The sequence below is a fragment of the Cyanidioschyzon merolae genome, chromosome 9 (assembly GCF_000091205.1).
Source record: "Cyanidioschyzon merolae strain 10D DNA, chromosome 9, complete genome".
NCBI classification, from domain to species: domain Eukaryota; phylum Rhodophyta; class Bangiophyceae; order Cyanidiales; family Cyanidiaceae; genus Cyanidioschyzon; species Cyanidioschyzon merolae.
Genome location: NC_010135.1, coordinates 739,620 through 762,629, shown reverse-complemented (window position 1 = coordinate 762,629; position 23,010 = coordinate 739,620). Strand labels below are relative to the sequence as shown.

Sequence of the window (23,010 nt, the reverse complement as noted above, 5' to 3'; positions counted from 1 at the left end):
GTCTTTTTGTTCTATTTTGATTCAACGTTCCTATGAACCATAGATCCCAGATTGTGCGGGATGGACATCGAAAGCACTGAGCGCGCCCATCATGCTTCGCTCTATTTTAAAGAGCGTTGACTTGGACCTGCTTGCGGGTGTACTGGTCGTTTTATAGGTGCTGTTCTGAGGCCGAGTGCCTGTCGCTAGTATCCACCAGAGCGCTTTTATCGCTGGTGCAGGTGTGGCACGGCAGCAGAGCGGCTCTCTCATACCATAGAGGGTGTCGGCTGGAGGCGTGCCTTATTCGGCACAGGGTCGGGATTCATTGTCATTCTGGGAGCCTGCGAGTTGCGCAGACAGACCTACTGCCTGCGGGAGCGCGAAGCGAACGCATGCTATTGGACCAGCGCTCACACGCTCACCTACTCGTTTCTTCAAACATCCAAGTCTGACTTTAATGGGACGGATCCCGCCTAGCTAACACGAATTTACGAGGCAAAGTTTGGGTCTCGTTTCCGTGTCATACGAAAGGCGCTGCACGACGCCTTCCTCCGTTTTCGCGCCCAGTGTCGTACCCTACGATCTCGGGCTCTTTCTAGGTGAACTCGTTAGCGAGTACTCTATCGGCTGGATGCGCAGAAGCGCGCCCTCCCATTCGACGGAGGATTTGTGGAACGCGAATTTTTCCATGATAGAACAACTATTGAAAGCGAATTCCGGCCTGAAGATCAAGTCGAGAAACCTGGGTCCGTACACGCTCTCTTTGCGTAAAACGATGATGCAAGCTCCGGTGGAAGCGATCGCTGCAATGATAGAAGTTCGAGTACATGACTCCTTACCCTGCAACCATGACAGACTGAAGCCTCTTGGAGCAGATTCCCGAGGAGGGATCACGCCATGTTGGATACCGTTTCGTAAATGGCCATATAGAGAGGTGCATGTATGTATCGGACAGAATCGATTCGTTGGCTGGGCAAGATCGACGAGGCGCCGGCCTGAGCTTGTGACCAGGAAGTCAGGCGGCGGCATCGAGTATGTTCGCTCGTCAATCCATCCTTGCGAGTTGTTATGCCCATGCATTGTACTGGAATAGAGAGGTCCGAATCTTGAAGCTTGTGTGCTTTGAACACGCCAAAAGTAAGCAAAGGAGAAGCGTGGAGGCTTGTATACCTCATTTGGTTCACGATATCGGTTACTTTATGAAGGCTTGCTCGAGGCCTTGGCGAATCATCTCGATACCGATGATGGAAGGAATGCCGGCGGCAGAGCGTCGAAGCAGCCACTTGAGAAAAAAACGACCGAGGATCCTTAACCCATGTATGAATCCGTCATCCGTTATCGCTGCACATCGATGCTCGAGGCTGGATATCTCAAGTCCGGAAAAATATTGAAATTCAGGAACAGAGCAAGCAGTTCAGTGCGGCTCTTGAATCGAACACAGTTCTCTATCGAACGACTAGGCGTCGTGGCTGGTGCAGACTTGTGCACACCGGGATTGGCGTCTGCGAGAATCGCAGACGCCATCAGCGGCACTTGTGCGAAAGGTTCCCCAAGGACGCCGCGGTGTGCAGAGAATCGAACTTTGGTCATCAAGGCCGGCTATGTGCTTCAGTAAACGGATATGGAAGTGGGAGTCTCGACGCTGTATCGTCTGAAAAGACCCGAGCATGCGCTATGCTGTGAGCAGCATCCAAGACCTGGCAGCGGCAAGCGAGGTGCCGGCATCCGGACGCGTTCTGGTGCCCTTCGCCCATTTCTGTCTCTGAGAAGCGCGGCATCGACCCGAAGGCTCTATGAAAACGACTGATCGCCGGTCGACCACATCTGGGGATTAGGTAGCTGCTCCAGGGATACCCGTATGCAAGGCGCATCCAGTGTCTTGAGAGGAACGCACCACGTGGCTGTCCAAGCACCAACGCATGGTAGCGCATTGCTCTCGACGTCTCGCCGCCACTCGCATCTGCCTCCATCATGGATGCTGTGCCTGCTCGGGCGGAATCTGGTTGGCGTCCCTGATTCTGAACGATGAAAACCTTGACCTTGCAGGGAATGAAGGGATGCGCATCATGTGCTGCTTACGGCCAGCCGTTCAAAAGTCCTCTGGTATGCTACGGACTGGGTCCGCGCTCCATTCCGCCGCAGGCCTGACAGCGGACGCCTTGCACCACGTGCTACCCAGCAAAGACCTGCCGAGGTCCAGACTTATGAGCCAGAAACACGTTGGTGTCGCTCCTGCTCAATAGCCCTGATCTGTTCCCAACGCTCCCTAGAGACTTGGTGCTCCCCGCGGGCTCGAGACTCCAAGATAGCCAGGCGCAGCATGGTGTCGAGGGCTTCGGCGTCTGGTGCTGCCGGACCATCAATGTTTTGCAGGCATCGGGTTCTCGCTTCTTGGCGCAAACGGACGAAATCGCTCTCGATGAAAGAAGCCACATCATCGGGAATAGTCGGCCATGCACGATGCCGTATGCACGCCAGCGCCTCGCGGGACGCAACAATATCCGACACTGGGAGCAGGTCGCGCAGCGAATGCGCATTGCTCTCGAGCCCGGCGTCGTCTGCATCCAAGACGGATGCATCCAGCTGCACACGCTTGATGGTGTGCGCAGCGTGCAGCATAGCCTGAGGAACCAGGCCGCGTCCAATCGTAAGCAGGACTATGGACCAGTCAACCTCGAAAAGCAGCCCCTCCGTGTAAGCGTAGGGATACCGAATGGTCCCGCTACCGAGTACATCAGCGAGTGTTCGCATATTCTGTACACCTGTTTGGTTCAAGCTTCCACCGCTGGACTCGAGATAGGTTTCATCAACGACCAAGGCAGCTTCGCGGGGCAATTGCAACACCGTAGGCTCCAGTCGGTCTTCCCCGGCACGCTGGTGCGGCGTCCAGGAGCTCCCATTGAGTGCCGCCACCGAGACGCGTAGACGTTGGCAGCATACGTTCAGCATCGCCAGCACGCGATACAGGCGCCGAGCGAAGCGCTTTGCCGCTATGGAGTCCGTGTCTCGCGGCAAGCTCAGTTGGAGCACAATTCGTGTGGCTGGTCGGGGTCCTCGCGATCCGATCAAGGTATAGACAAGATACGACGCCGCGAGATGATCACGGTCACGGAAGAGGAACTTGTTCAAGAAGGACTGCAGGCGCCAGTACGGATCTGCGAGTTTTCCTTCGTCAACACGGGACACAGCTATCTGGTTCATCGTGGATCCGTCACCCGTTTCGACACGTACTCGAGCCGCGGATTCGACTCGAAGCGCGTGAACAACGAGCTGCTGCTCTATGTCAGTGCAAATGTCCGAGTCTGCAGTATCGCGACGATCATCCAGGCATCCGGAAAGCTGGGAACCGTCGCGGAGTTCCAAGAAACCAATGGCCTCCACGATCTCATTCAGCTTGGAGTGCTCAGACATGTTGCCATATGTGTACACGACAACGGACGCGGCCTGCCTACTCTGGGCCGCCAAGGTCGTCGCCTCACTCGGCATGCCGCTAGCGCGACTGCAGCCGTTGCTGCTGAACTGCACTTGGCCTCCGTGTGTCGCATTTGGGCACTGACGACATTCGGTGCGCTCAACGCTTTCATTACCGCTTTCGTTGCTGTTAGCAGTATCATCTGCGAGAATGTCGATGAGTGCCGCCTCGTCGCCGACGCCCTTTGACGAACTGACCAGAAACTCGTCGAACGAATAGAAGCGATCGCCCGGCACGGGCTCGAGAAAAAGCGGGCGTCGCGCCACCCAGCAGTTCGTTTCAGGCGTCTCGGACGCGAGCTGGTCATGCGTCACGGTTTCGAGTGGCCCCAGTTCTGGGGCGAAACCACAGGAAAACGTCGCGGTGTACTCGTTGACGGTGCCCCAAGGGCAGTATTGTTCTTCACCGTGGTGCTGCACCATACCACGAATGCGAACAAGAGTTCCGGCCAATAGCTGCAGACGCTGCCTCTCCTGACTAAGCAGCAGCCAGCGCCCGTTGCGGCAGACCAGGCGCGGAATCGTCGCTCGATTAGGGAGTTGGATGCTGTGCAAGAATTTTACCGGTTCTGTAGGATGGTCCGGGGCGGCGCCCAATCCCTGCAACTCCTCTAACCATAGCTCGTGGATGCGCTGCACGGAGAGTGACATGGCTTCCTCTGTGCAAGTACTCGGTGCCGTCTCTGCAGCTCCAATGCGAAGCGGAAAAACGCGGGAAAGATTGCGCGTGGCGGGGGGCGTCCATGATGCATCTAGGAACCTGATGAGGCCAAGGATCGTTTTGTTCGTTTAGTTTGATAAGATCTATTTAGAAATCATTAGATGTAGTTTTGTCGCTGATGCTGTTTCCATCACTCGCAATGGATGCTTTGCGGCCCATTTAGGATATCTAATTGTTCAGATCGTCCTAAAAAAGCACAAAGCTGTACAAATATTGAATGCGCATGTATCCACCGATACGCAGACGCGTCACCAGCCTTTTCGAACCGGTCGCCTGCTCTCGGCTGCAGCTTCGCCGTGTGCACTTCGAATCTGAGGGGCTAGCCCAGGAGATTCGCTCTCGTCAGCCGGTCGGTCCTAATTTTCAGCACCACACATCGTCTGATATTGATGGCGGTGTTAAAGTCTCGGTTCACGAACTCCATGCGTTTATTGCCGCTGGTGGAACTCACCGATGAAAGGAGTCCTCGAATTCGTGCCCTCTGTGCCACTGCAGTCTCGTCGTCATACTTTCGGGCAAGTACGTTTCATTGCCTATATCCCCTATTCTTCTCGGATACTTGCGCATCTTCGCTCGATGGTAGGCGAGAAGAGAATTTTGTCGTTTTTCCTGGTAGCCCGCGACATCGACCCGCCAGGATCCCTGACTAACATGTGCATGCCTTTCCCTTGGGTTTTTGTCCTTCAAAAACGAACGCACTTGTTTATGGCATTAGGTGAGGACCTTCCCTGAGCGAGAAGGGCTTGCGGAAGAAAGACGAAACGTTCCTCATTTTGTCACCGTGGTAAACACTCTTCAGGGATTCGCCCACTGGAGCGATCACTACGTTTCACGATAGAAAAACACTTATTCGATGGGATTGAATCATGCAGCGTACGGAGGAATGAAAAGCAGTTCTACCAGATAGAAGAGAAAAAAGCTCGACCGCAAAGGGAATGGTGAAGTGCCACGTTGTCGAATAGAAGGACCTCGCCAGGTGTCAGGGAAACGTCTTCAATCATTCAGCAAAGCGATTGATGCTGTTGTATGCGCCTCCTGTTCGAGTGAAACGGATGCCAACACATGAATCCACTCCATCCAGAACAAATGATGATGTGGTCGTTCTCTTCGACTTGGATCGTACGTACAACGGGCTCCCTTCTCCGGGAATATCGTTATACACTCCGACCGTGCCTTCCGAAACAAGTCTCATCCACTGGAGAAACAAACAGACGATGCGGTGCCTCGTACCGATCGCTGAGTTCCAGAGACTCTGTGCTAGTTGCGATTTCGGTGGAAGATGGTCGTACATGTAACTGGACTCGCTTTTTGCGACTGTATCCCAGTGTTTACAGGACGACACGAAAGAGCAGTTGAGAAACAGAGACGCCCATGATGGCTATTATTGTCGCTTTTGCTCTTCATGACTTGCTGAACAGGTCGTTTTCTACTATCGACTTCAAGCGATCTTTAAGAATACCAATTTCTGACACAGAGCGCATCTACTTGTTTCTTTCAGTGTTCCTCATCAATCTGACTAGTATGGTATGACTGACCTAAATGAAGAATGCGGTCCTCCGTGCATTGCTCAGACAAGTATATATATCCTATAGGCGATGCGTCCACAATCTATACGGTACACTGCATCGTGAATTCGATCTCCTCCTACGCAATGCGCAGTACCATTCGCATCGACGCAGCGAAAGTGAAACACAATAAAGTCGAGCGCCTCTAACCTCGTAGTGCTGCAGCGCGTCAGGACCGCCGCGTACGCGTCGCGCACGGCTACACCCAGCACATGACGCGGCGCACGAAAAAGGCCTGAAATCCCGGACAGTACAGCGTTCAATACAAAGGATAGCAGCAGCAGGGCTCAATTCGGAGGTCGTGCGCCCACAAACGCTTCCAAGACTCCCACTGTTCATATGCTTCATGCGATCGTCTGATCCCTGACGCGAATCGACAGCACGATGCGCTTGAGCGTTACGAGAAGCGTCGTTCCAGACTCACCCTGCAGCAGAGGCCGCCCGCCCGGGACCCTGTCCAGCCACGCTGCACGTATGCCTCGCACGCTTCCTGCGACGGAAACTGCTCGGGCAATCCTACCGTCCAGGTATGCATACGGGCGGCGTTGCACAAATGTCTGGCGACAACCATGTTCCCACTGAATACCGAGTCTACTTCATTTGCACTGCCCGAGCGCGGGATGCGCATGCTGCTGCGGGGCAATGCAGGTATACCGCGAGTGTTCACGGTCTGCGCTGAGTTTTCCGAGGCTGCAAGATCGCTCCATCGATCCAGATATTATCTTCGGATACAGGATTGGAGTCTGAAGTCGGGCGAGAGACCGCTGGTCAGCTTCGATGGACTCTACGTTCATTCAGCCCTGGATTCATCTTCCTGTAGAAACCATAGGGTGCAGCAGTCCAACGGGTGACCAATCGGATGGCGAACCTGCTCCAGGCGCCTGTCCCCATGCTGGACACGCTGATGTGTCGGCGCCTGCCCAGCGCCCGAACAACTTGGCCATGAGATTGCGCATAACGGATCAAAAAAAACCATCCGCGCTGAGACGCCTACACACAGTCAACGTTCAGCTGGTTGCAGACGACCTAAAAAAGCCTCGACAGGAGATGGCAAGTGCGAAATCCTTCAGTCTTGATGGCATGCAAAGCATACATCCACGTACCACGCACCGGTCCCAGCCGAATTCGGGATGAGCCGGCAATGGCACGAAGCGCTTCCCGCACAGCACAACCGCATCCAGAACGACAACCAGGTCAGCAACATTGGACTAACATAGACGTTCCCGTCTCACAAGCTCAACTGCGCTTCCTGTACACCGCTTCGAGCGGGCTCTCGAACGCCAAAATGACCACGTTCTACGCTGCCGTGCGCTAACTGATAAGTAGCGAAAATAACACGTCAGCTGCAACGACGCCACAAGGATATTCCAGCGAATGCTTCATCGGCAGCAAGCGGCACCATCTGCAACCTCCATACTCATCCACATACAGACACGCACACGCACGCACCCACGCATACGCCGGTGACTCGATCCGATCAGCGCCAACACCTGACACATGGGGGCGCGCTCCCGAGCCTGGCGAGAGCCTCCCGCGGCGCCCGCATGCATGCATTGGCGCACGTGGCGACGCGCATCAGCACCGGATGTTTTTCATGGACAAAACGTTTACTTGTGCCAGCGTTCTCCGATGATGCGCATTTTTCTTTTCAAACTTTTTTGTGTTATTTTTTCAGTGCGAGGTGGAGTATCTATCAAACGCCCTACCTCCAAGTTCCATTACCTATACTTCTTCTCGGATATTCTGGTCGTTTCGTACGTCCTGTCGTGTGTGCCTAGTACCTAACCTAATCATCCGCCTTGGGAACTTAGCCGCTGGAGCAGATACTTCATTGAGCAAGAACAGCTTTTCTATACCACAGAGGGCGTCGGCTCGAGGATCAGCACCCGATGCAAACGCGCAGCGCAGCGGCGATGCTGTGCGTCGCCAGATCGCGACCCTTCGCACCGATCCGCACGGGGCGCGCGCGCCTGCGTCTCCGATCGCACGCATCGCGATGCGCTGCACACGTAGCGGACACGCAGATGCGTGCATGCATTACCACCGCCGCCGCCGCCGCCGCTGCATCTACATGACGCCAAAGGTGCTTTGCAAAATTTCTGCATGTGACAACCGGTCGCTAAAACTGACACTTGCAGAGATATGAAGCGCTGGGATGCATAGGAAGGTAAGCCGCCGGTTTGAATGGATATGAATAGCTTCGATACGGTGAACGGTACGGGCTGACCGATGGCACCGTCGTGCGCTGGTACGGTCGTCGAGTGGGAGTGGTATGGCGGGCGCGCTGCGCAGGTACCGCCTCGACAAGTGGTGCCATACAACTCGTGACGGTGCCTGTAAGAGAGCCGTTATTCGTTATTTCTAGGTTGCTTGTGCTTATTATGACGAAGAAAGCACCGGGGCTGCGAAATCAAGTGGGCAGGGATGATGACGAATTAGGAGGGAAAACTGACACGTGCGTCGTGGTGCTGGGCTTGGCGATACGCGGCCGCGAGTGTCATGTGGCGCTCGTAGACGTTACAGACGCGCTGCGTTGTAACTGTGCACATAGCCGCGAAACTGGTGTGGACCCTGGTTCCGGGGGGAAAAGCACGAAGGGAACGCTCGCACTGCGGGAGCAGCACGCGCGTTGTTCCTGCAGCACTGGACCAGGGATCGGCGCTGCAGTCGCTGGCGCCTGCGCGAGTCAGCGTTCCGGTCGGACTGTAGGTCGTAACAGCAGCTCGAGATACCCGTCGTGCGCGATGCAATCCCGGGGTGACTCGTTTTATGTGCAGCTTCAAAACCCGGATAGCGTGACGCATCCCTGGTTCTATGAGCAAGTATCGCTACCGCGGGAGCTGGACCAGTACGAGGCATACGAAGAGCTTGGCAACGTTGCGACAGGGTTGTCGAGCACGCTACCTCAGGATGGCGTGCGCAGCTTCTGCAGTTACGCAACACCGCCACCGGCATCGGAGCCTGCTAGGGTCGCTCGTGGTCTCGATTGCTGCGGGAGGCCGACCAAGGCCTCGTCTTCGTCGACGTGCACGATTCCGTCCTCGCCAAGTACAGGGCCGCTCGAGGAGCGCCCATCTAGTGAATCAGCGAACCAACGCCGAACACAAGCGCCAACGCAATCGGATGGATTTCTGGCGACAACCGGGACTGGCCAGCGCCGGAAACGCGGGAACGATGCCATTGCAAGTCGTGTGCAGGACACCGAACCGCATTGGTTTGAATCGGTTGCTGGCGAGGGAACGGATTTCCTGGAGCCGGTGGACGCGAATTTCGACGTCGACGACGTCGACCTGCTCGTAGTACCGTACATGACGGCATCGTCGGCGCTACTCGCGAATCCATTAACTGCAGTTACGTCATCTTCGTTTGGTGCGGACGCACACGATGACCTTTTAGGCGGCGACGAGGCTGGCGAACCCCAGCTGGGTGCAGTCGCCGAGTCTAGTGCGAATGAGGAATACCCTACGCGCCCAGGTGTGGCTGAGATATCCGAAGCGCCGGCGCACGCGAGCACGCCGAGGCTGCATATGCCAGCATGTCGCTTCTTGGCCCAGTTCACTGAAAAAGCTTTGTCGTTCAGTTCAGAACAAAAGCGACAACAGGACGCAACGCCGATGGAACGCCTGCTCCAGGCAGTGGAAATACTTTTGCTAGAAGCGTATGCGTTAGCAAACATTTATCGCACACGGTGCCGTCGCGTTTCCCCGAGTCGCAGCTGCACGGTGACAACAAACAGCAGCGGCGACGGCGACGGCGGCATGGAGCCGCGGGCGTGCTGTTGCAGTCGCACTGGCTCCGGGCAGGCACCGCTGCACCACCGGGATGGTACGATGCAAGCCTATCAGCGCCGTCTTTCGGACTGGATTCGTTGCTGTCTGCAGGCAAGCGATAGAGAGGGCTCGCATCTCGGGCCCGCTAATGATGCGAGCTTGGATGGCGACTGGCACGACACCTTCGACGCGTTCAACCTGGGCAGTGTGCTCTGCCAAATCGCTCAGCGTTGTGGACGCAAATCACGACGACGACGAGCGATCGCTGCGGACTATCGCCTCGCTGGGATTGGCCTCGTCATCGATAGTCTACGATCAAGCGCGGATCAACGTGCAGTAGCCGAGCGTCTCGAGTGGCGCTTTCATTGCCCTGTAACGGTCGTCTGCTGGGATGAAGTGAACCTCCCGCTTATCAGCGTGCTGCGGCCGTCACCGCTGAGCATGCTCGCAGGCAGCGGAGGCACCATCCGCGGCCACAGTGCGCCCGCTGACCCAGTCGCATCGCGCCAAGGTATCGCGCTACTGCTGCTTTCCAGCGAGCGCGGCTGTCTGTGTCGCTTGGTCGCCGATCCGCGCATGCGCAAGGATCTTCGTGTCTCCGCTGACATCGCCGGTGGCCTAGATATTCGAATCGGAGGCTATGGTCCACTACTTGGAGACGAGGGTTCCCCCTTTGTACTCGGTCTGGATGCGCTGCGGTATGCGCTGTGTGCCCTCGACGGCATGCGCTTTGAGTGCTCGAGTGAGCCGTGGGATCGTGCGGCCTGCAAGGCAGCTGCCGATGAACTGCTCGCGCTCGCCTTGACACATTTTGCGTGCGCAGATCTGGAAACGCTGCTGCATTGCCTGTATCGCGGACCACTGCCTCGCTGCCGGATGGTAGAGTTCGGCTACCTAGTTGCCGAGCAGGCTGGCACGAACATGCGGGCGCCAACCGGGAACCGCATCGCCCAGCGAGCGCTGTATCGCGCCGGGCACGCGCTCGGTCGCCATCTGGCGGCCGCGTTTTCCCAGGCACCGCTGGAGCTCCCTGTCCACACTCCAGCCGCTGGCAACGGAAACGCGTCAGCGCAATCGGCATCGGAACAAGCGATGCCTTCCATCCCGGTGATTTGCGTCGGGCGTCTGTTGCAGTTTTTGCGCACGTCCGAGTTTCTAGCGGCGGGCTTGCGCGCAGGCTGGCGGGAAACCGCGGCTGCCCGCCTCGAGGGATTGCGTCTGCAACTGCTGACGCAGCGCTCGACAACACCATCGCAGCCGAGCGCCTCGGATCATGTCGAAGTCCTGGCGACGCTGCTCGCCTGCGATCGAAGCGGTATCCCGGGATCTGCCTCACAGGCGCTGCTGGAACAGGCGACGCCGAATGTCACGCTAGAGCCGATGCTCTGGTTGGAATAAGCACCGGCAACGCCACTGATCAGTGCGCTCACGATGTTTCGCGTAATCTTTACATGACTAGAACACAACGATACATTCGTGGGACTGTATCGACACACAATTATCCATACGGTCGGTAGATGAGATGCGTCGTGCGACCGACGCACGCGATCGCTCCTGTGCAGCTCGTGATGCAAACTGTCTGCAAAGCGACTCGTAGCGATTTCCAATGAGATAGGAGGTGCCTCGTCGCCAGCGCTCATGGATATGGGGATGATTGAGCACAGGGCTGCGGCGGACCTGTGTGCATGGAGGAGGAGGAGGAGGACGTGCTCGCCGCGTGAACGCGCGCTCATAGCTCATGGCGAGCGGAGGCTTCTCGTACTACGAGCCACCCAGAGGAACCACTGTAAACTCGATTGTCTTGCGTAGGATACGTTGTCCATTTCAGCCTGCTGCCCTGTGAAAGGTATGTAGCGCCAGCGTGCTTGCACTGTATCACCGGTCCGTATGATACGCATTGAGCATGCGGAGATGTCTCAACGCCTGGCCAGCGAGTCACGAGGAGAGCGGAATCAGACCATGGCCGTCTGTTGTACATGTTGTCAGCTTTCCAACCGCAACGTTTGAGGTTTGGGGTTCCCATTCAGCATTCGCAGAGACGCTGGATACCACATGCTCTGTCGCGGCAGCGGCAAGCGAATCCTGCACGCTGTGCGCCGACGCGGTTTCCGTTCCCATGGCATGAGGCGTGGCAGCCGCTGGTTCATGTTGTCGTGATGTCAATGCAGCGGGCAGCGAGACTGGTGCCGCTTGATCACGGGTGGCGGTTTCAAGCTTGATTTCGGCTGCTGCACGCGCTTTTCTATACAACTCTCGAGCACAGGCGGGGCAGTCGATCATACCTGTGCCGCGGCATGCGCGACACGTTTCACCGCCTACAACATGGTTTTGGACTTCAATGCGCTGAAATTGACCACGTCCGTTGCAGTCGAAACAAGGCCGTATGCGTCGTCCACCACAGACGCGACACGAACGCGTGTCTTCGCTCGCCGAGGCATCGGCTAGAGACCCGGGATTGGTGCTAAACAGGGGCGTCGCGCCGAGCGGTGAACGCGAGAAACGTCGCACGTTGTTGCCACGTGTGGACAGCAGCATTTGCGCTAAACGTTCTTTGCGCGGTGAACGCTCAATAATACTCAGATCATCGAACGAGAGCCCTCGGAACGGGGACGAGCGGCCCAGATCCATTCGGGCCACCTCGTTGCCGCTCGGCGAGAATGACATCACGCTAACAGCTGAATAGGAAGCAGAAGCAGGTATCCAGTCGCTGTCGACGGATATCAACTCCTGCGACGGGTCGATACCAGGACTCGACATCCGATGCGAGTCCAGCAGGTTCGTGCCTGCTGGATGGTCTCGGCCTCGTTCTGGAACAGCGCCTGTCTGCGTATGCCGATAGGCCGCTGGCGAGCGCGGCGGTATGCTACCCGATACCTGCGGACTCCAGGCACACTCCGTCGCTTTGCATCCATCAGGTTCCGAGACAAGCCGCGCGGCGAGCTCGCTTACAGTCCAGTCTGACGGACACTCCAGGCAACTTCTGGCGTCTGTCGTCGAGCCGCGTCGCGGCGGTGAGACTCGGCTTCCCTCCTTGACGTCCAGCGCCAGCATACCGTTGACGGCATTGCTATCGCTGATGGCACCGCTGCCTCCCCGCGCCGACGAAATCGCGCTCTGTTTATTCGTAGGCAGCTTAAAGCCCACAGAGCGCCCGAAAAAACTTCCATTCAGGACGCTGGCGCCCGCAGGCGCCGACGACGGGCGCCCAAGCCCCTCTGTGCCCGCACTCGGCGACGCTGTTGGCGTAAACGGACTCGCTGTGGGGTAAGCGCCGCTCGACGAGGCCGCTATCGTTGTCGAAAGGCCGCGACTCCCGGTCGGTGCGCTTACAATGGACACCGCACCACCGTTGTGGTGAAACGTGCTGTACACCGGAGGTGACCCAGCAACGAAGAGCGCCCGCCCCGCCCGACCCTGACGACCAACCTCCGCTTCCGTAGCAGTGACTGTGCTCCTATCCGTAACCATATCCGACGAGGCACCCATGGGGGTTTCTTTGACGAGTAGAGGCCACGCTAGCGCAACGCAGACGTGTCCACGGTGCGCAGCTCAGTAGTGTCCGCACCTGTAGCAGCGACCTGTCGCTTGAAGCGTGCGACTCCCTGGATTCAGGGAGTGTATTCAACCGCTTGAGAAAATATACCTTGCTTGCTAGCGAGCTAGCGAGCTACGTACGTCCAGGAACGCTGTTTCCAAACGGACACTGCCAACGTTTTGTAGCTGCAACGCGCGCAACGTGCGCAACGCACCGTCAGCCGTACAGGCCGCAGTGCGGCATCCGGATGCAGTGCGTCGTTTCGCGCCTCTGGTGGCGATTTAGGCGCGAAACGACGCACTGGGCTAGGACACGAATCTGGCTATAACGGACATCTCAATCTCGCAGCAGATGGACGCTGGTGCGGGATCGATTTCGCTTCCACGGACGAGACGTTTGCTTAGGCCGGCGTTCTCCGATGGTGCGCTTTTTCTTTTCTGACTTTTTTTGTGTGTTTTTTTTCAGTGCACGGTGAGGTATCCATCAAATCCCCGACTTCCAAGTTACATTACCTATGGTGCGGGATCGCTGCGTGCGCTATGCCGCGGCGGTGGCGGTTGCAGCGAAGAACAAGTCACGAATTGAGAGGAAGCTTCAGCAACGACCAGTGGGCAGGCGCCACTTGAGTGTTATGCTCCGCGCTAGATACAGTCAGATCTCTCGGGTGACTCGCGCTCCGTCCGCGGAACCAGTAAAACATTTCCGTTTACGTGGAACTGAAGACTTGCATTCCTTGGCACCAGTGCTTGCTCAGGATGATGCTTCCTGTAAGGGTGCCGTGCTATTCATCACCTTCCCCGCAAGCTGATAACAAAACAAAAATCTAATACTCGTGCGTCGTGCTGCGGACGCTGAAGACCCGGGTACGCCATCCTCCACGACAAGCACAATCCGTGCACTTGAACAGACACAGCGTACCTTGACATACATGAATGAAACGCATGCGCAAAAGAAGAAGAAGAAGCGCTCCACGATGGGTGTTCTCCTGGTTAGCCGACATGCGACGCACAGGCGCCGCCAGCGTTCGCACAACAGCCTCGTTCCGTCGGGCGTTCAGAGCTCGTGCATCACTCGCTTCGTTACACCAAAGCGAACCGATCGCTTTCCAGTGAAGCAGCAGCGCTGATACGGAAGACAAATACGTCAAACGAACGTTCTCGTAGGCTGCTTGCGTGCGCGCTCCAAAGGAGCAATATCGAGACGCTCAAGTGGCAACTCGCTGCGCCGGACCCCAGACAGTATCCACATTCCGTACAACCAGGGAACACCAACGCGCCATGATGTGATGATCACCTCTTTCTCATAGTGACGAGTCGCTACTCGAAGCTACTCCATCAAAGCGTCACGCACTCATGGCACAGAACTCACGCGGTTTCACGCTTTTCGACCGCAGTCGTCGCTAAGCATCGGCTTGTCCGGTGCCTCTAAGTTACAAGGCCGGCCGGCGAATGCTCCATGGCTCCTAGCGGCCCGTGCTTGAGCAGGCTGCCATGCTGGGCGTCAGCCCTCGCATGTCGTCGTCAGAACGGCTGCTATGCTCGCACCCGCGGTCGTGTGAATGCCATCAGCGCCGCCTCTCGTGCACGGTACACCCATCCGTCGATACGCATTCCTCTAGATGACAGCCCAAACGCGAATGAGATTATCGGTGTGTCCACAGAACAGCGTTGCACCATCCGAAGACCACGCCATGCAGATACACGGTGGCGCTTGGGCCGTCTTTGGGCCGAAGAACGATTCATCACGCAGGTTCTCCACCACGGACTTGGTTTCGAGATCCCAGATCTTCACGGAGCTGCTAGTTGCAGCACATAGCCAGTAGCGGCTCGGAGAGAAGCAGAGCGCATAGATCTCCTCGGTTCCCTCGAGTGTGTGCAGGTGCTGCCCCTGCTGTAGGTCCCAGAGCATCACCGAGCCGTCACGTCCGCCGCTGGCGCACAAACTTCCGTCTGGTGAGATGGTGACGCAGTTGAGGTAGCCAGTATGACCGACCAGATTAAACTTTAACTGGCAGGTGGCCAGATCCCAGACCTTCACCAGCTTATCCCAGCCGCACGAAACAAAACACGGAACCGCCGGAGACGGCGATAGCCGCACGCAACTAATCCATGCGGTATGCGAGTCTTCCACGATCTCATACTTGCACTGGCCCAAAATGTTCCACATCTTTATCGTGCGATCACGTGAAGCCGAAACTATTTGGCGGTTGTCCGGGCTGAACGCCACAGAGAGCACATCTTTGCGGTGCCCGACGAAACGTCGGACCGACTCACCAAGCTGCAGATCCCAGAGCCGCAACTCCTTGTCCCAAGAAGACGTCAACGCAAACTGGCCATCTGAGCTGAGACACACATCGCTTATGAAGTGGTTATGGCCGTGTAGGGCCTTCCGCGGGCGCCCGTAGTCGCCCTCCTCGCCGGTGAGTTCCCACCAGATCAGGGTCTTATCGCGAGAAACCGAAACCAGTGTGTCTACGGAGTCCGGAGGCGTGGCGAGTGCCGTTACCCAGTTTCCATGGCCCTTCAAGTATCCGCGAAATGAGCAAGTCTCAGCCATTGGCAGTTCACGTGTGCACAGAGTTATATAAGCTGATGCTCGAAAGCGCAGGGCAGCAACTGAAACGCACACCGCACCGACACCGTCACCGACACCGATACCGAACACTTTGCAAAAGTCGAACGACGCCGACGGTGTTCAGCAGTGGCGGCGAACGCGCCCTAGACAAATCGTCTCTAACTGATGTGCTGACGCCTCCCAGTTTTTTTGGACCGGCCACCCATTACTGCTTCCAGCTTTTTCTTATATAGTTCCACTTTGAGAGGTTGTCCAACAAAGTTCTCTCGTGTCCAGTATCGAGGCCTTTTCTCCATTACCGCACATCTTACATTGATCACTGCGTGAAAGTCTCTGTTCACGAATTCCATCCGTTTCTTGCCATCATTGAGTGTACTTACTAATGCAAGCAATCCGCTAAATTTCGCCCTCCTTTCCATTTGCCCCTCCATCAGCGCTCCGTATTTTTTTATATCCTCAGGACTCCTCTGGCACGTTTCCATCTCCACTCTGTGATGCGTACACCCCAGTTCGTGGTGTGTATACGATGTTCGGAACTCGTCTACAGGTATCGTAGCGAAACGCCGTGCGCACTCCTTGTACGTTCTTGTCGACGGAGCTGGTGTAGTCCCTTTTTTGGACGCCCAGCGCTCTGCTCCGTACGCTACGACGAGCCTCTGACTTTCATTCTCCTTGAGGGCGCTCAACGCATTGAAAAAGTTGGCAAATGCACGTTGCTTACCACAATACAGATTCTTACGCAGACGAGCCCACCGGCGCTTGGTGTACTCTTCCCACAGCGTATCCCAATGAGCAACGCGGACCTTCCATGGACTCCCGAAAAGCTTCAATGTCGGCTCCGCGGCTCGTCACCTCGCTCAAAGCTTCTAGGTGATCCTTCATTCCTGAATTCCAGCTCTCGATTTTCTTCCCCGCATTCATGATTCCCGATTCTCGGTAGTATCTAGCTCTCGAGAACCTCAATAGACGCATGTCTTTCTGACGTAAACTACCGTCAGTACCATCTTCCGCACACTTCGGTGCTGCGATGGTGATGATATTTGTGTTTCCGGGGTCCGCGCCAACGACAAAGTCGATATCTTGCACTTTCTGCGTCGCAGGAGCCGCCTTGTTGTTATCTTCATGCTTCGTCGCGTCAACGACCAGGTCGTTATCCTCCACCTCCTGCATCGCAGGACCCGCATCCTTCTTCTCTTCATGCTTCGTCACGGGCGGAACTGGACGATCTGTCGTCAAGCGCCGATAGTGTGCACACATGGCTACTCCATCGGTTTCGATCATCCCAGTGAATATCTTTTGTTTGCTCACTTTCAGACGTTTGAAATAGAAGATACTTTTCTTACCGCACGTCTCCCGGTTTTCGCCGGTGAAGTCCTCCCTGCTAACATTGAAGTCGGGACTGATCTCCTTCGTGATGCCGTAAAAGAGTCTGGAGTCGATACTCACGAAATGTGACTTGGTGTTGCACAACGGAACGCCGTTAAAGCGCTTCCCCATTAGGTCAGCCTTCCGTCTCCTCCACTCTTCATTTTTTCCTCACTCAGCTTCACCTCTGCCTTGCGTTCGAGTTCTCGGTCTAAGAACACTAAATAGCGCAGAATGAGGCGATCGTATCTTTCCTTATCTTTTTCCAACTCTGATATGTTTTCTATTGAATTCGCCAACCCCAAGACTGCGCGGTGCTCTTGTATAACCGCACGGATGACAGAAGTTTTAAACCTTCTCCTGCGTGACGCCTTCCTGTCGACGAATTCGATCTCATCATGCTTGCGATCGTTCGTGATGCCATTGGTAATCGCCCATACTCCTTTGCGAGACAGGCCCGAGTACAGCGCAAAGACGGTGCGTATCATGAAACGCTCCGGGTTCATAGTCAAATGGTTCCTCAGGTTCGTGATGTACTTCATCACCCCGCATGTGTAAATATTTCCGTCACCCTTGTATCGAGTTCCCTCGAAGCGGAATTCTGCGAAGTTTTCGTGGAGGGCATGCACTAGCTCTTTCTTTGTCGACGATTCCCCCGTACCAAGCATCAGGTGACGAATAGAGGTCTTGTCGAAAAACTCGACCAGAACCTCGACTGTTTCCACGTGCGTCACGTCTTCGTACATCTCCCTCGCCAAATGCATTCGTACTGACGACCCCTTTATAATCGTTATGGATTACAACCCGACACGGTTTCTGATAGCGCCTCGCAACTTTGCCTTGTACGGATCCTTGGTATGTTTACGAAGACAGGCTTTCACCACCGTCTCGTTGTACAGACGTCTTTCTTGCAGCCTTCGACGTAGGGCCCCCATTTTGCTTCTTTCTCGCTTCGTTTTCTTCTGGACTCGGCACTATTTTTTTGTTTTTTTTTCTGGCGGCCAGCCACACTGGGCCTCCAGGATCCTCCACTTCCTTTTCCATAACTTTCCTTTTTTATCTTTTGTAACGGACTTTGAACGCTTCAGTTATATACTGCGAAAAAACAGTTGAATACACTTGTTTGAGGTTTGAGACACAAATGAACTGAAGAACTGTACTTTGCTACGTCTTTAACGCAAGTACAACTTGCACATTAGAGCAGCACGCTATTGATCAGGATCGCGTTTCCCTTCAACGGCAGCATACGCGTCGTGACTCGAAACTGACAGATCTCCCTGGTGCGCAAATCGACAGCACTATGTAGAACAAAGAAGAGAGACTCACGACTAGCGAGCAACGATACAGCAATTTCTCTCCCGTTCTACGATAAACTTTGAAAACGGGGAAAAAGGTTTCCATATTCTGAAGAATCCTCCCTCTAGGCGAAAAGTCCCGCGAGCAGGACGAGTCTCCCAGACTCGTGCTTCGTGCTCCCCCCAGTAGCGGGCGCTGTGGCGAGACCTGAGCAGCTCGTCCGCAACGCAGTTCATTCTGGGACTAGACGCGGGATGCTGTGTTTGGTCGTCGCCCGGATCGCAGTAGACTCCTAATATATCGGTTCGCGCTTTCGCAGGCAGTAGTTGTGTCTGTTTAGCCTACAGGCTCCCAGAATTATTGTGCATTCCAACGCTGTATCAGGTGAAGCGTTCATCGATCCGGCGCCCTCAGTGGTATGGCAACGCCGTTCTATCTCCGTGCAGTATCTGCTTCAGCAGTTTAGGCGCTAAGGCGGTTGCTCAAAGCAGGCACTCGGCGCACTACAGAACGCACAAAACGATCAGTACATCCGAAAGTAAGTATAAGTAATGGGGCATGGAGGTAGAGTGCATCACGATGGACACTTTTTCGATCACCAGTACCTATCCATCTCGCTATCTGGAATCCAAATACCATGTAAATGTTTTGTCATTGGAGAACAATCAGCGGCAACAGCAAAGGCAGCGGATTTTGTTCCATGTGAAAACTTCTCACACAGGCGAGCGTGCCGCGACTCTGTGCGCTTGGAGCCTGCGCGCGGTGAAACTTTCGTCATTCCACGCCTTACGTCCAAGTTTCATAATCCATACTTCGTCTCGGATGTACTGGCGTTTCAGACGTGCTATCGGGCGCCGAGTGCCTGCCCGTGAACATCCGCCTCAATAGCGCTTGTAGCGCCGGTGCTGTCGTAGCACAGAAACAGAACGGCGTTGCCGTACCACAGACGGCGTCTGCTCGAGGCGTGCTTCACTCGACAAAGAATCGGGTCTCGTCGTCAGTTTGCGCTCGGACAGCCTGCGGATGCAAAACTTGCTTTCGCTGCACAACACGTTGGAGAAACTTGGCTGTTACGATGAATCCTGGGAGCCGCCTCTCTCCTGCGTGATCGTACACGGAAAGCGTCGCCCTCGGTTGGCGACTCGGGCTTGTGCTTGCCACCCACCAGTGAGTAGGTGCGCGTAACACTGGTCCCGTGTGCGCATCTCGTTCACTGGACCTTCCACCTAGAAGGTAGAGTATGAGTTCACTGGCCACTCGCGAGCACTGGGGCTCAGCTACGGGACCATTCGTTGCTAGTACTACACTCAAAGTAAGTGGCTGGCCTTCATTTACCACAGTGATACCCAGATGTTGCTGTCTCTCAAAGCGATAGCAGCGTTCCTTTTTTCCAGCGCAGGCACATCGAGCGAAAACGCGGCAGCGTCTATAGCGTCGCCATCGGCGGCGGTAGCGTCCAACGCCGCGCGCCCCCGAAGCCCTGCATCGCGAGCACGCTGCCGTCCATCGTCGACGATCACAAGGCGAGTTGCTTGTTCGTGTTGTGTGTGAACGTTTGCGTTCTTCTACGAGTTCAACTTGTAGGTTCGTTTTTGTTTATAACTCTGGCTAATGTTCGTGCTTACAACAAATAGCATTACGTTTAGAACGGTGTCTCGGTGTCATCCTGGTGCAGTCGAACGCCAGCCTACAACGCTGGGCAGGAAGCGCGTGGCGCTGCGCATGACGTTTGCGCGGCCGAGTACAGTTGATGACGCGCGTGGAGGGAGCGGCAGCGGTGGCGGCTCCTCGGGATCCGATGACGACTACATCCCAGATATGGGGAAGCGCACGCTGCTGAACCTCATTCTAGTGGGTTCAGTTGGACTCCCAGCAAGCATCATGCTTGGCACGTACGCCAGCTTCTTCGTGCCGCCACTGAAGAACAAAGGCTCAGGCGGTGTGATTGCAAAGGACGCCCTCGGGACGCCTATCAAGAAGGAGGATTATCTGAAGACGCATCCCCCCGGCTCTCGTGACCTTGTGCAGGGCCTAAACGGGGAGCCCACGTATCTTGTTGTGAACGACGCCGGCGAGCTCGAAACCTACGCACTGAATGCTGTTTGCACGCACCTTGGCTGCGTGGTGCCTTGGAACGCAGCACAGAACAAGTTCATTTGCCCGTGCCATGGTTCGCAGTACGATCGTACAGGGAAGGTGGTGCGCGGTCCGGCTCCGCTGTCGCTCGCTCTGGCACATACCGAAGTGGATGATGACGGGTTCGTAGAGATCAAACCCTGGAAGGAGACCGACTTTCGAACTGGTGAGAATCCGTGGTGGAAGTGATGTTCTCTAAAAAACCTAACGTGTTGGAGCGCGCGGTCGCACAGACCTCGAATGGTAAACGACATGCTTTTAGCTTGACTTGGTCGTAGTGCAATGCGCGATCATACGGCCTGTGGGCCAGCGGAGACGGCCTCGTAACGAGACGTTTTCGGGGTTCCCGTTTCTGCTGCGCACGTTCGACGCGTCTGTTCACGACCAGACTGTGATGGATGGAACCGAGGAGCAGCGCTAAAGACGCGTCCTTTCCGAATACATGTTGAAACGCGGTGCGAAACAGTCTCAGGAAGGGCACGCACGAAGCGGGAACCCGGCAGTGTCTCGAGGTCACGCTCCACGGCATTGAACGTAGCGCCTTGGATGCACCGGTGGATATCGGATTCGAGTACTACACGAGACGCAAAACGACGGAATGGAGAGGCGTCCTTGTTCCCACGACCAACTCTTGACAAGGTATACCTACATGGCGCGCTTCCATAAACAGACAGCCCCACGACAGGTTCATCTCAATCGCTGCCTGGAGAATATCATCAGACCAGTTGCTGGCCTGATGCAGACGAAGCGTGAACGGACGCATATCGGTATCATGCACTGGCTGCACAGAGACAAGTCCGTTGTCGACGGCAGCGCTGCAGGCATACTTGCACACGTGCACTTTATCGGGGGCGCGTCTCTGCCAGCTTGCTTGCTTGCTACTGGATGCTCGTTACCGCTTGTGGCGCCTTGCGCTCCAAAAGAGGTCTTGGAATAACAAAGTTCCGGATACCGCAGAACGCGCTGCTTGTAGCGAACGCAGCACGTCGCCTGCACCAGGCTGCCCCAGACTCGAGTGCCGACCAGCGAGCAGGCGGCCGCGGGTAACCTCGACGACAACAGCTCTGATCTGCGAAGACTCCCCAAAAAGCCAACAAAGTCCAAAGGTGCTTTCAACGTGGAAATCATCCCAGTCGGCCGCACAGGTTGCGGACGATTACCACCCAGAGCGAGGTTTAGCTGGTGTCCGGCGTTTGGCCCGTCACCGCCGGGTTCGGAAGTCGCTCTCCACGTCGTGCCTTGCGTATTTCGGCCAGCCAAAGGTCACGACAGCGTCGATAGCACTCTTTCTTTTCGCGACAGGTATCGTGTGCCCCAGGCTGGCGCTTGGCTTCCCCGAAGCAGCGCAGCGCCTCCTCCCTGAGCCTAGCACAGGGGTCCGCCGGCGCTGCCGGACTCACCATGCTCGTCGATGACGATCGCGCAGCGCTCATAGCAAAAACGCAACTCGTGCACGTCCCCCGGCTGCTGGGTTTTCCTCTCGCAACAAGCTCGACTCGAAAGGCAGCGAGATGTCTTCCGAAACATCCCAAGCGTTTTACGGATCAGTGCGCCCTCAGCAGCGCCGTGCGGAAAAGCGCTCTGAACGATTGGATGGGATCCAGATGCCTATGCTGCAGGGTATTTCCAATGAATGCAGAGCACTCGTTTGCGGTTTCTATGTTGCCGTCGCATGCACAGGTGTAAGCGGACAGTGAATTGACCTCTTGCGCTGCACTCGTGAAATGTCGAGCACGAATTCATCCATGTCAAACTGAAATGGTATTTGCCGCAAGCTTCCCATGAAGAGGCATTTGCTGGTCGCATTCGGACTTTGGAAGCGATGCTGAAGACAAGTTCATCACCGCGAACTCGCGTTGGAGCGGGATGCTTTCGCATTTCGCGACTGCAAAGCAACGTTCAGTGAGTGCTGGTGAGTGCCAGCACGCACATGCCAGCACCATGCCCTGAACAGACCCAGAAAACGAATCGACGCGAATGTTTAGCTGCTTTTTCACCAGATGTGTCATATTGGCATCTATCGGATGCGTGAACGCTACCATCAAAGAGGCCCGAGGTTTCCGTTCTTGTAGTCTTTGTACTAAATTCTGTTTCACTTCCGCTGCGATGTCTAGGAGATCGAAATCGCAATGCAATGCATAGTGTAGATCGTAGATGATTTGCATGTAGCATTTACATTCATTTCTGAACAGTCCAAGGAGGACTGCATTCCTCGTTTAGGACAGTCATACCGACGTACTCAGATGGTTGGCGAAAACTATAAGAAAAATGTAGATGCACTCCGTGCCAGAGATCGATATTCATAGAGGTCGCTTGCAGTCGATCTTAGAAAACGATCCGTTGATCACCATTTTCGGAAAGCAACAGCGACGATCATAGTCGCCACAGGCGTCTCTGTTTCTCACCAAGTCGCGCCTATGATCCTGAAAACACTGGGATACAATCTCAAAAAGAGTCATCGTTCAAGCAATGGCATCTTCCATCCAAATCGCAATAACAGAGTCCCTGGAACGTCACGATCGATAGGAACCACCGGATCGTCAGTTTGTTTGTTCAGTTGATGAAACTTGCTTCGCAAGGCACGCTCGGAGCGTC

The 23,010-nt window shown here is 55.6% G+C and overlaps 5 protein-coding genes and 3 non-coding genes across 8 annotated transcripts, besides 2 other annotated features; 3 read left to right on the top strand and 5 right to left on the bottom strand.

Annotated features, from left to right (window-relative positions):
* The first annotated feature begins 87 nt into the window (after positions 1-87).
* On the top strand, positions 88-1,615 carry CYME_CMI289T. Its single transcript, XR_002461340.1, has one exon. It is a non-coding gene; the product is annotated as a hypothetical transcript (transcript).
* Positions 1,616-2,184: 569 nt separating this feature from the next.
* Positions 2,185-4,104, bottom strand: CYME_CMI288C (hypothetical protein; the record flags this gene model as incomplete). The annotated part of the gene is made up of 1 exon (XM_005536372.1): positions 2,185-4,104. One exon carries the CDS (start codon positions 4,102-4,104, stop codon positions 2,185-2,187), a length of 1,920 nt encoding a protein of 639 aa, XP_005536429.1.
* A 1,512-nt stretch (positions 4,105-5,616) lies between these two features.
* Positions 5,617-7,597, bottom strand: CYME_CMI287T. Its single transcript, XR_002461339.1, has one exon. It is a non-coding gene; the product is annotated as a hypothetical transcript (transcript).
* A 523-nt stretch (positions 7,598-8,120) lies between these two features.
* On the top strand, positions 8,121-10,907 carry CYME_CMI286C (hypothetical protein; the record flags this gene model as incomplete). Its single annotated transcript, XM_005536371.1, has 1 exon — positions 8,121-10,907. The coding sequence occupies one exon, from the start codon at positions 8,121-8,123 to the stop codon at positions 10,905-10,907; it is 2,787 nt and encodes a 928-aa protein (XP_005536428.1).
* Positions 9,398-11,221: a sequence feature (possible transcribed region).
* A 223-nt stretch (positions 11,222-11,444) lies between these two features.
* CYME_CMI284C (hypothetical protein) lies at positions 11,445-12,995 on the bottom strand (the record flags this gene model as incomplete). The annotated part of the gene is made up of 1 exon (XM_005536370.1): positions 11,445-12,995. One exon carries the CDS (start codon positions 12,993-12,995, stop codon positions 11,445-11,447), a length of 1,551 nt encoding a protein of 516 aa, XP_005536427.1.
* Positions 12,996-14,658: 1,663 nt separating this feature from the next.
* On the bottom strand, positions 14,659-15,600 carry CYME_CMI283C (receptor for activated protein kinase C; the record flags this gene model as incomplete). Its single annotated transcript, XM_005536369.1, has 1 exon — positions 14,659-15,600. One exon carries the CDS (start codon positions 15,598-15,600, stop codon positions 14,659-14,661), a length of 942 nt encoding a protein of 313 aa, XP_005536426.1.
* Positions 15,601-15,694: 94 nt separating this feature from the next.
* Positions 15,695-19,695: a sequence feature (repetitive element).
* Positions 19,696-19,890: 195 nt separating this feature from the next.
* On the top strand, positions 19,891-20,604 carry CYME_CMI281C (cytochrome b6/f complex iron-sulfur subunit precursor; the record flags this gene model as incomplete). The annotated part of the gene is made up of 1 exon (XM_005536368.1): positions 19,891-20,604. The coding sequence occupies one exon, from the start codon at positions 19,891-19,893 to the stop codon at positions 20,602-20,604; it is 714 nt and encodes a 237-aa protein (XP_005536425.1).
* Positions 19,913-21,964, bottom strand: CYME_CMI280T. The gene has a single exon (XR_002461338.1). It is a non-coding gene; the product is annotated as a hypothetical transcript (transcript).
* Positions 21,965-23,010: the final 1,046 nt, after the last annotated feature.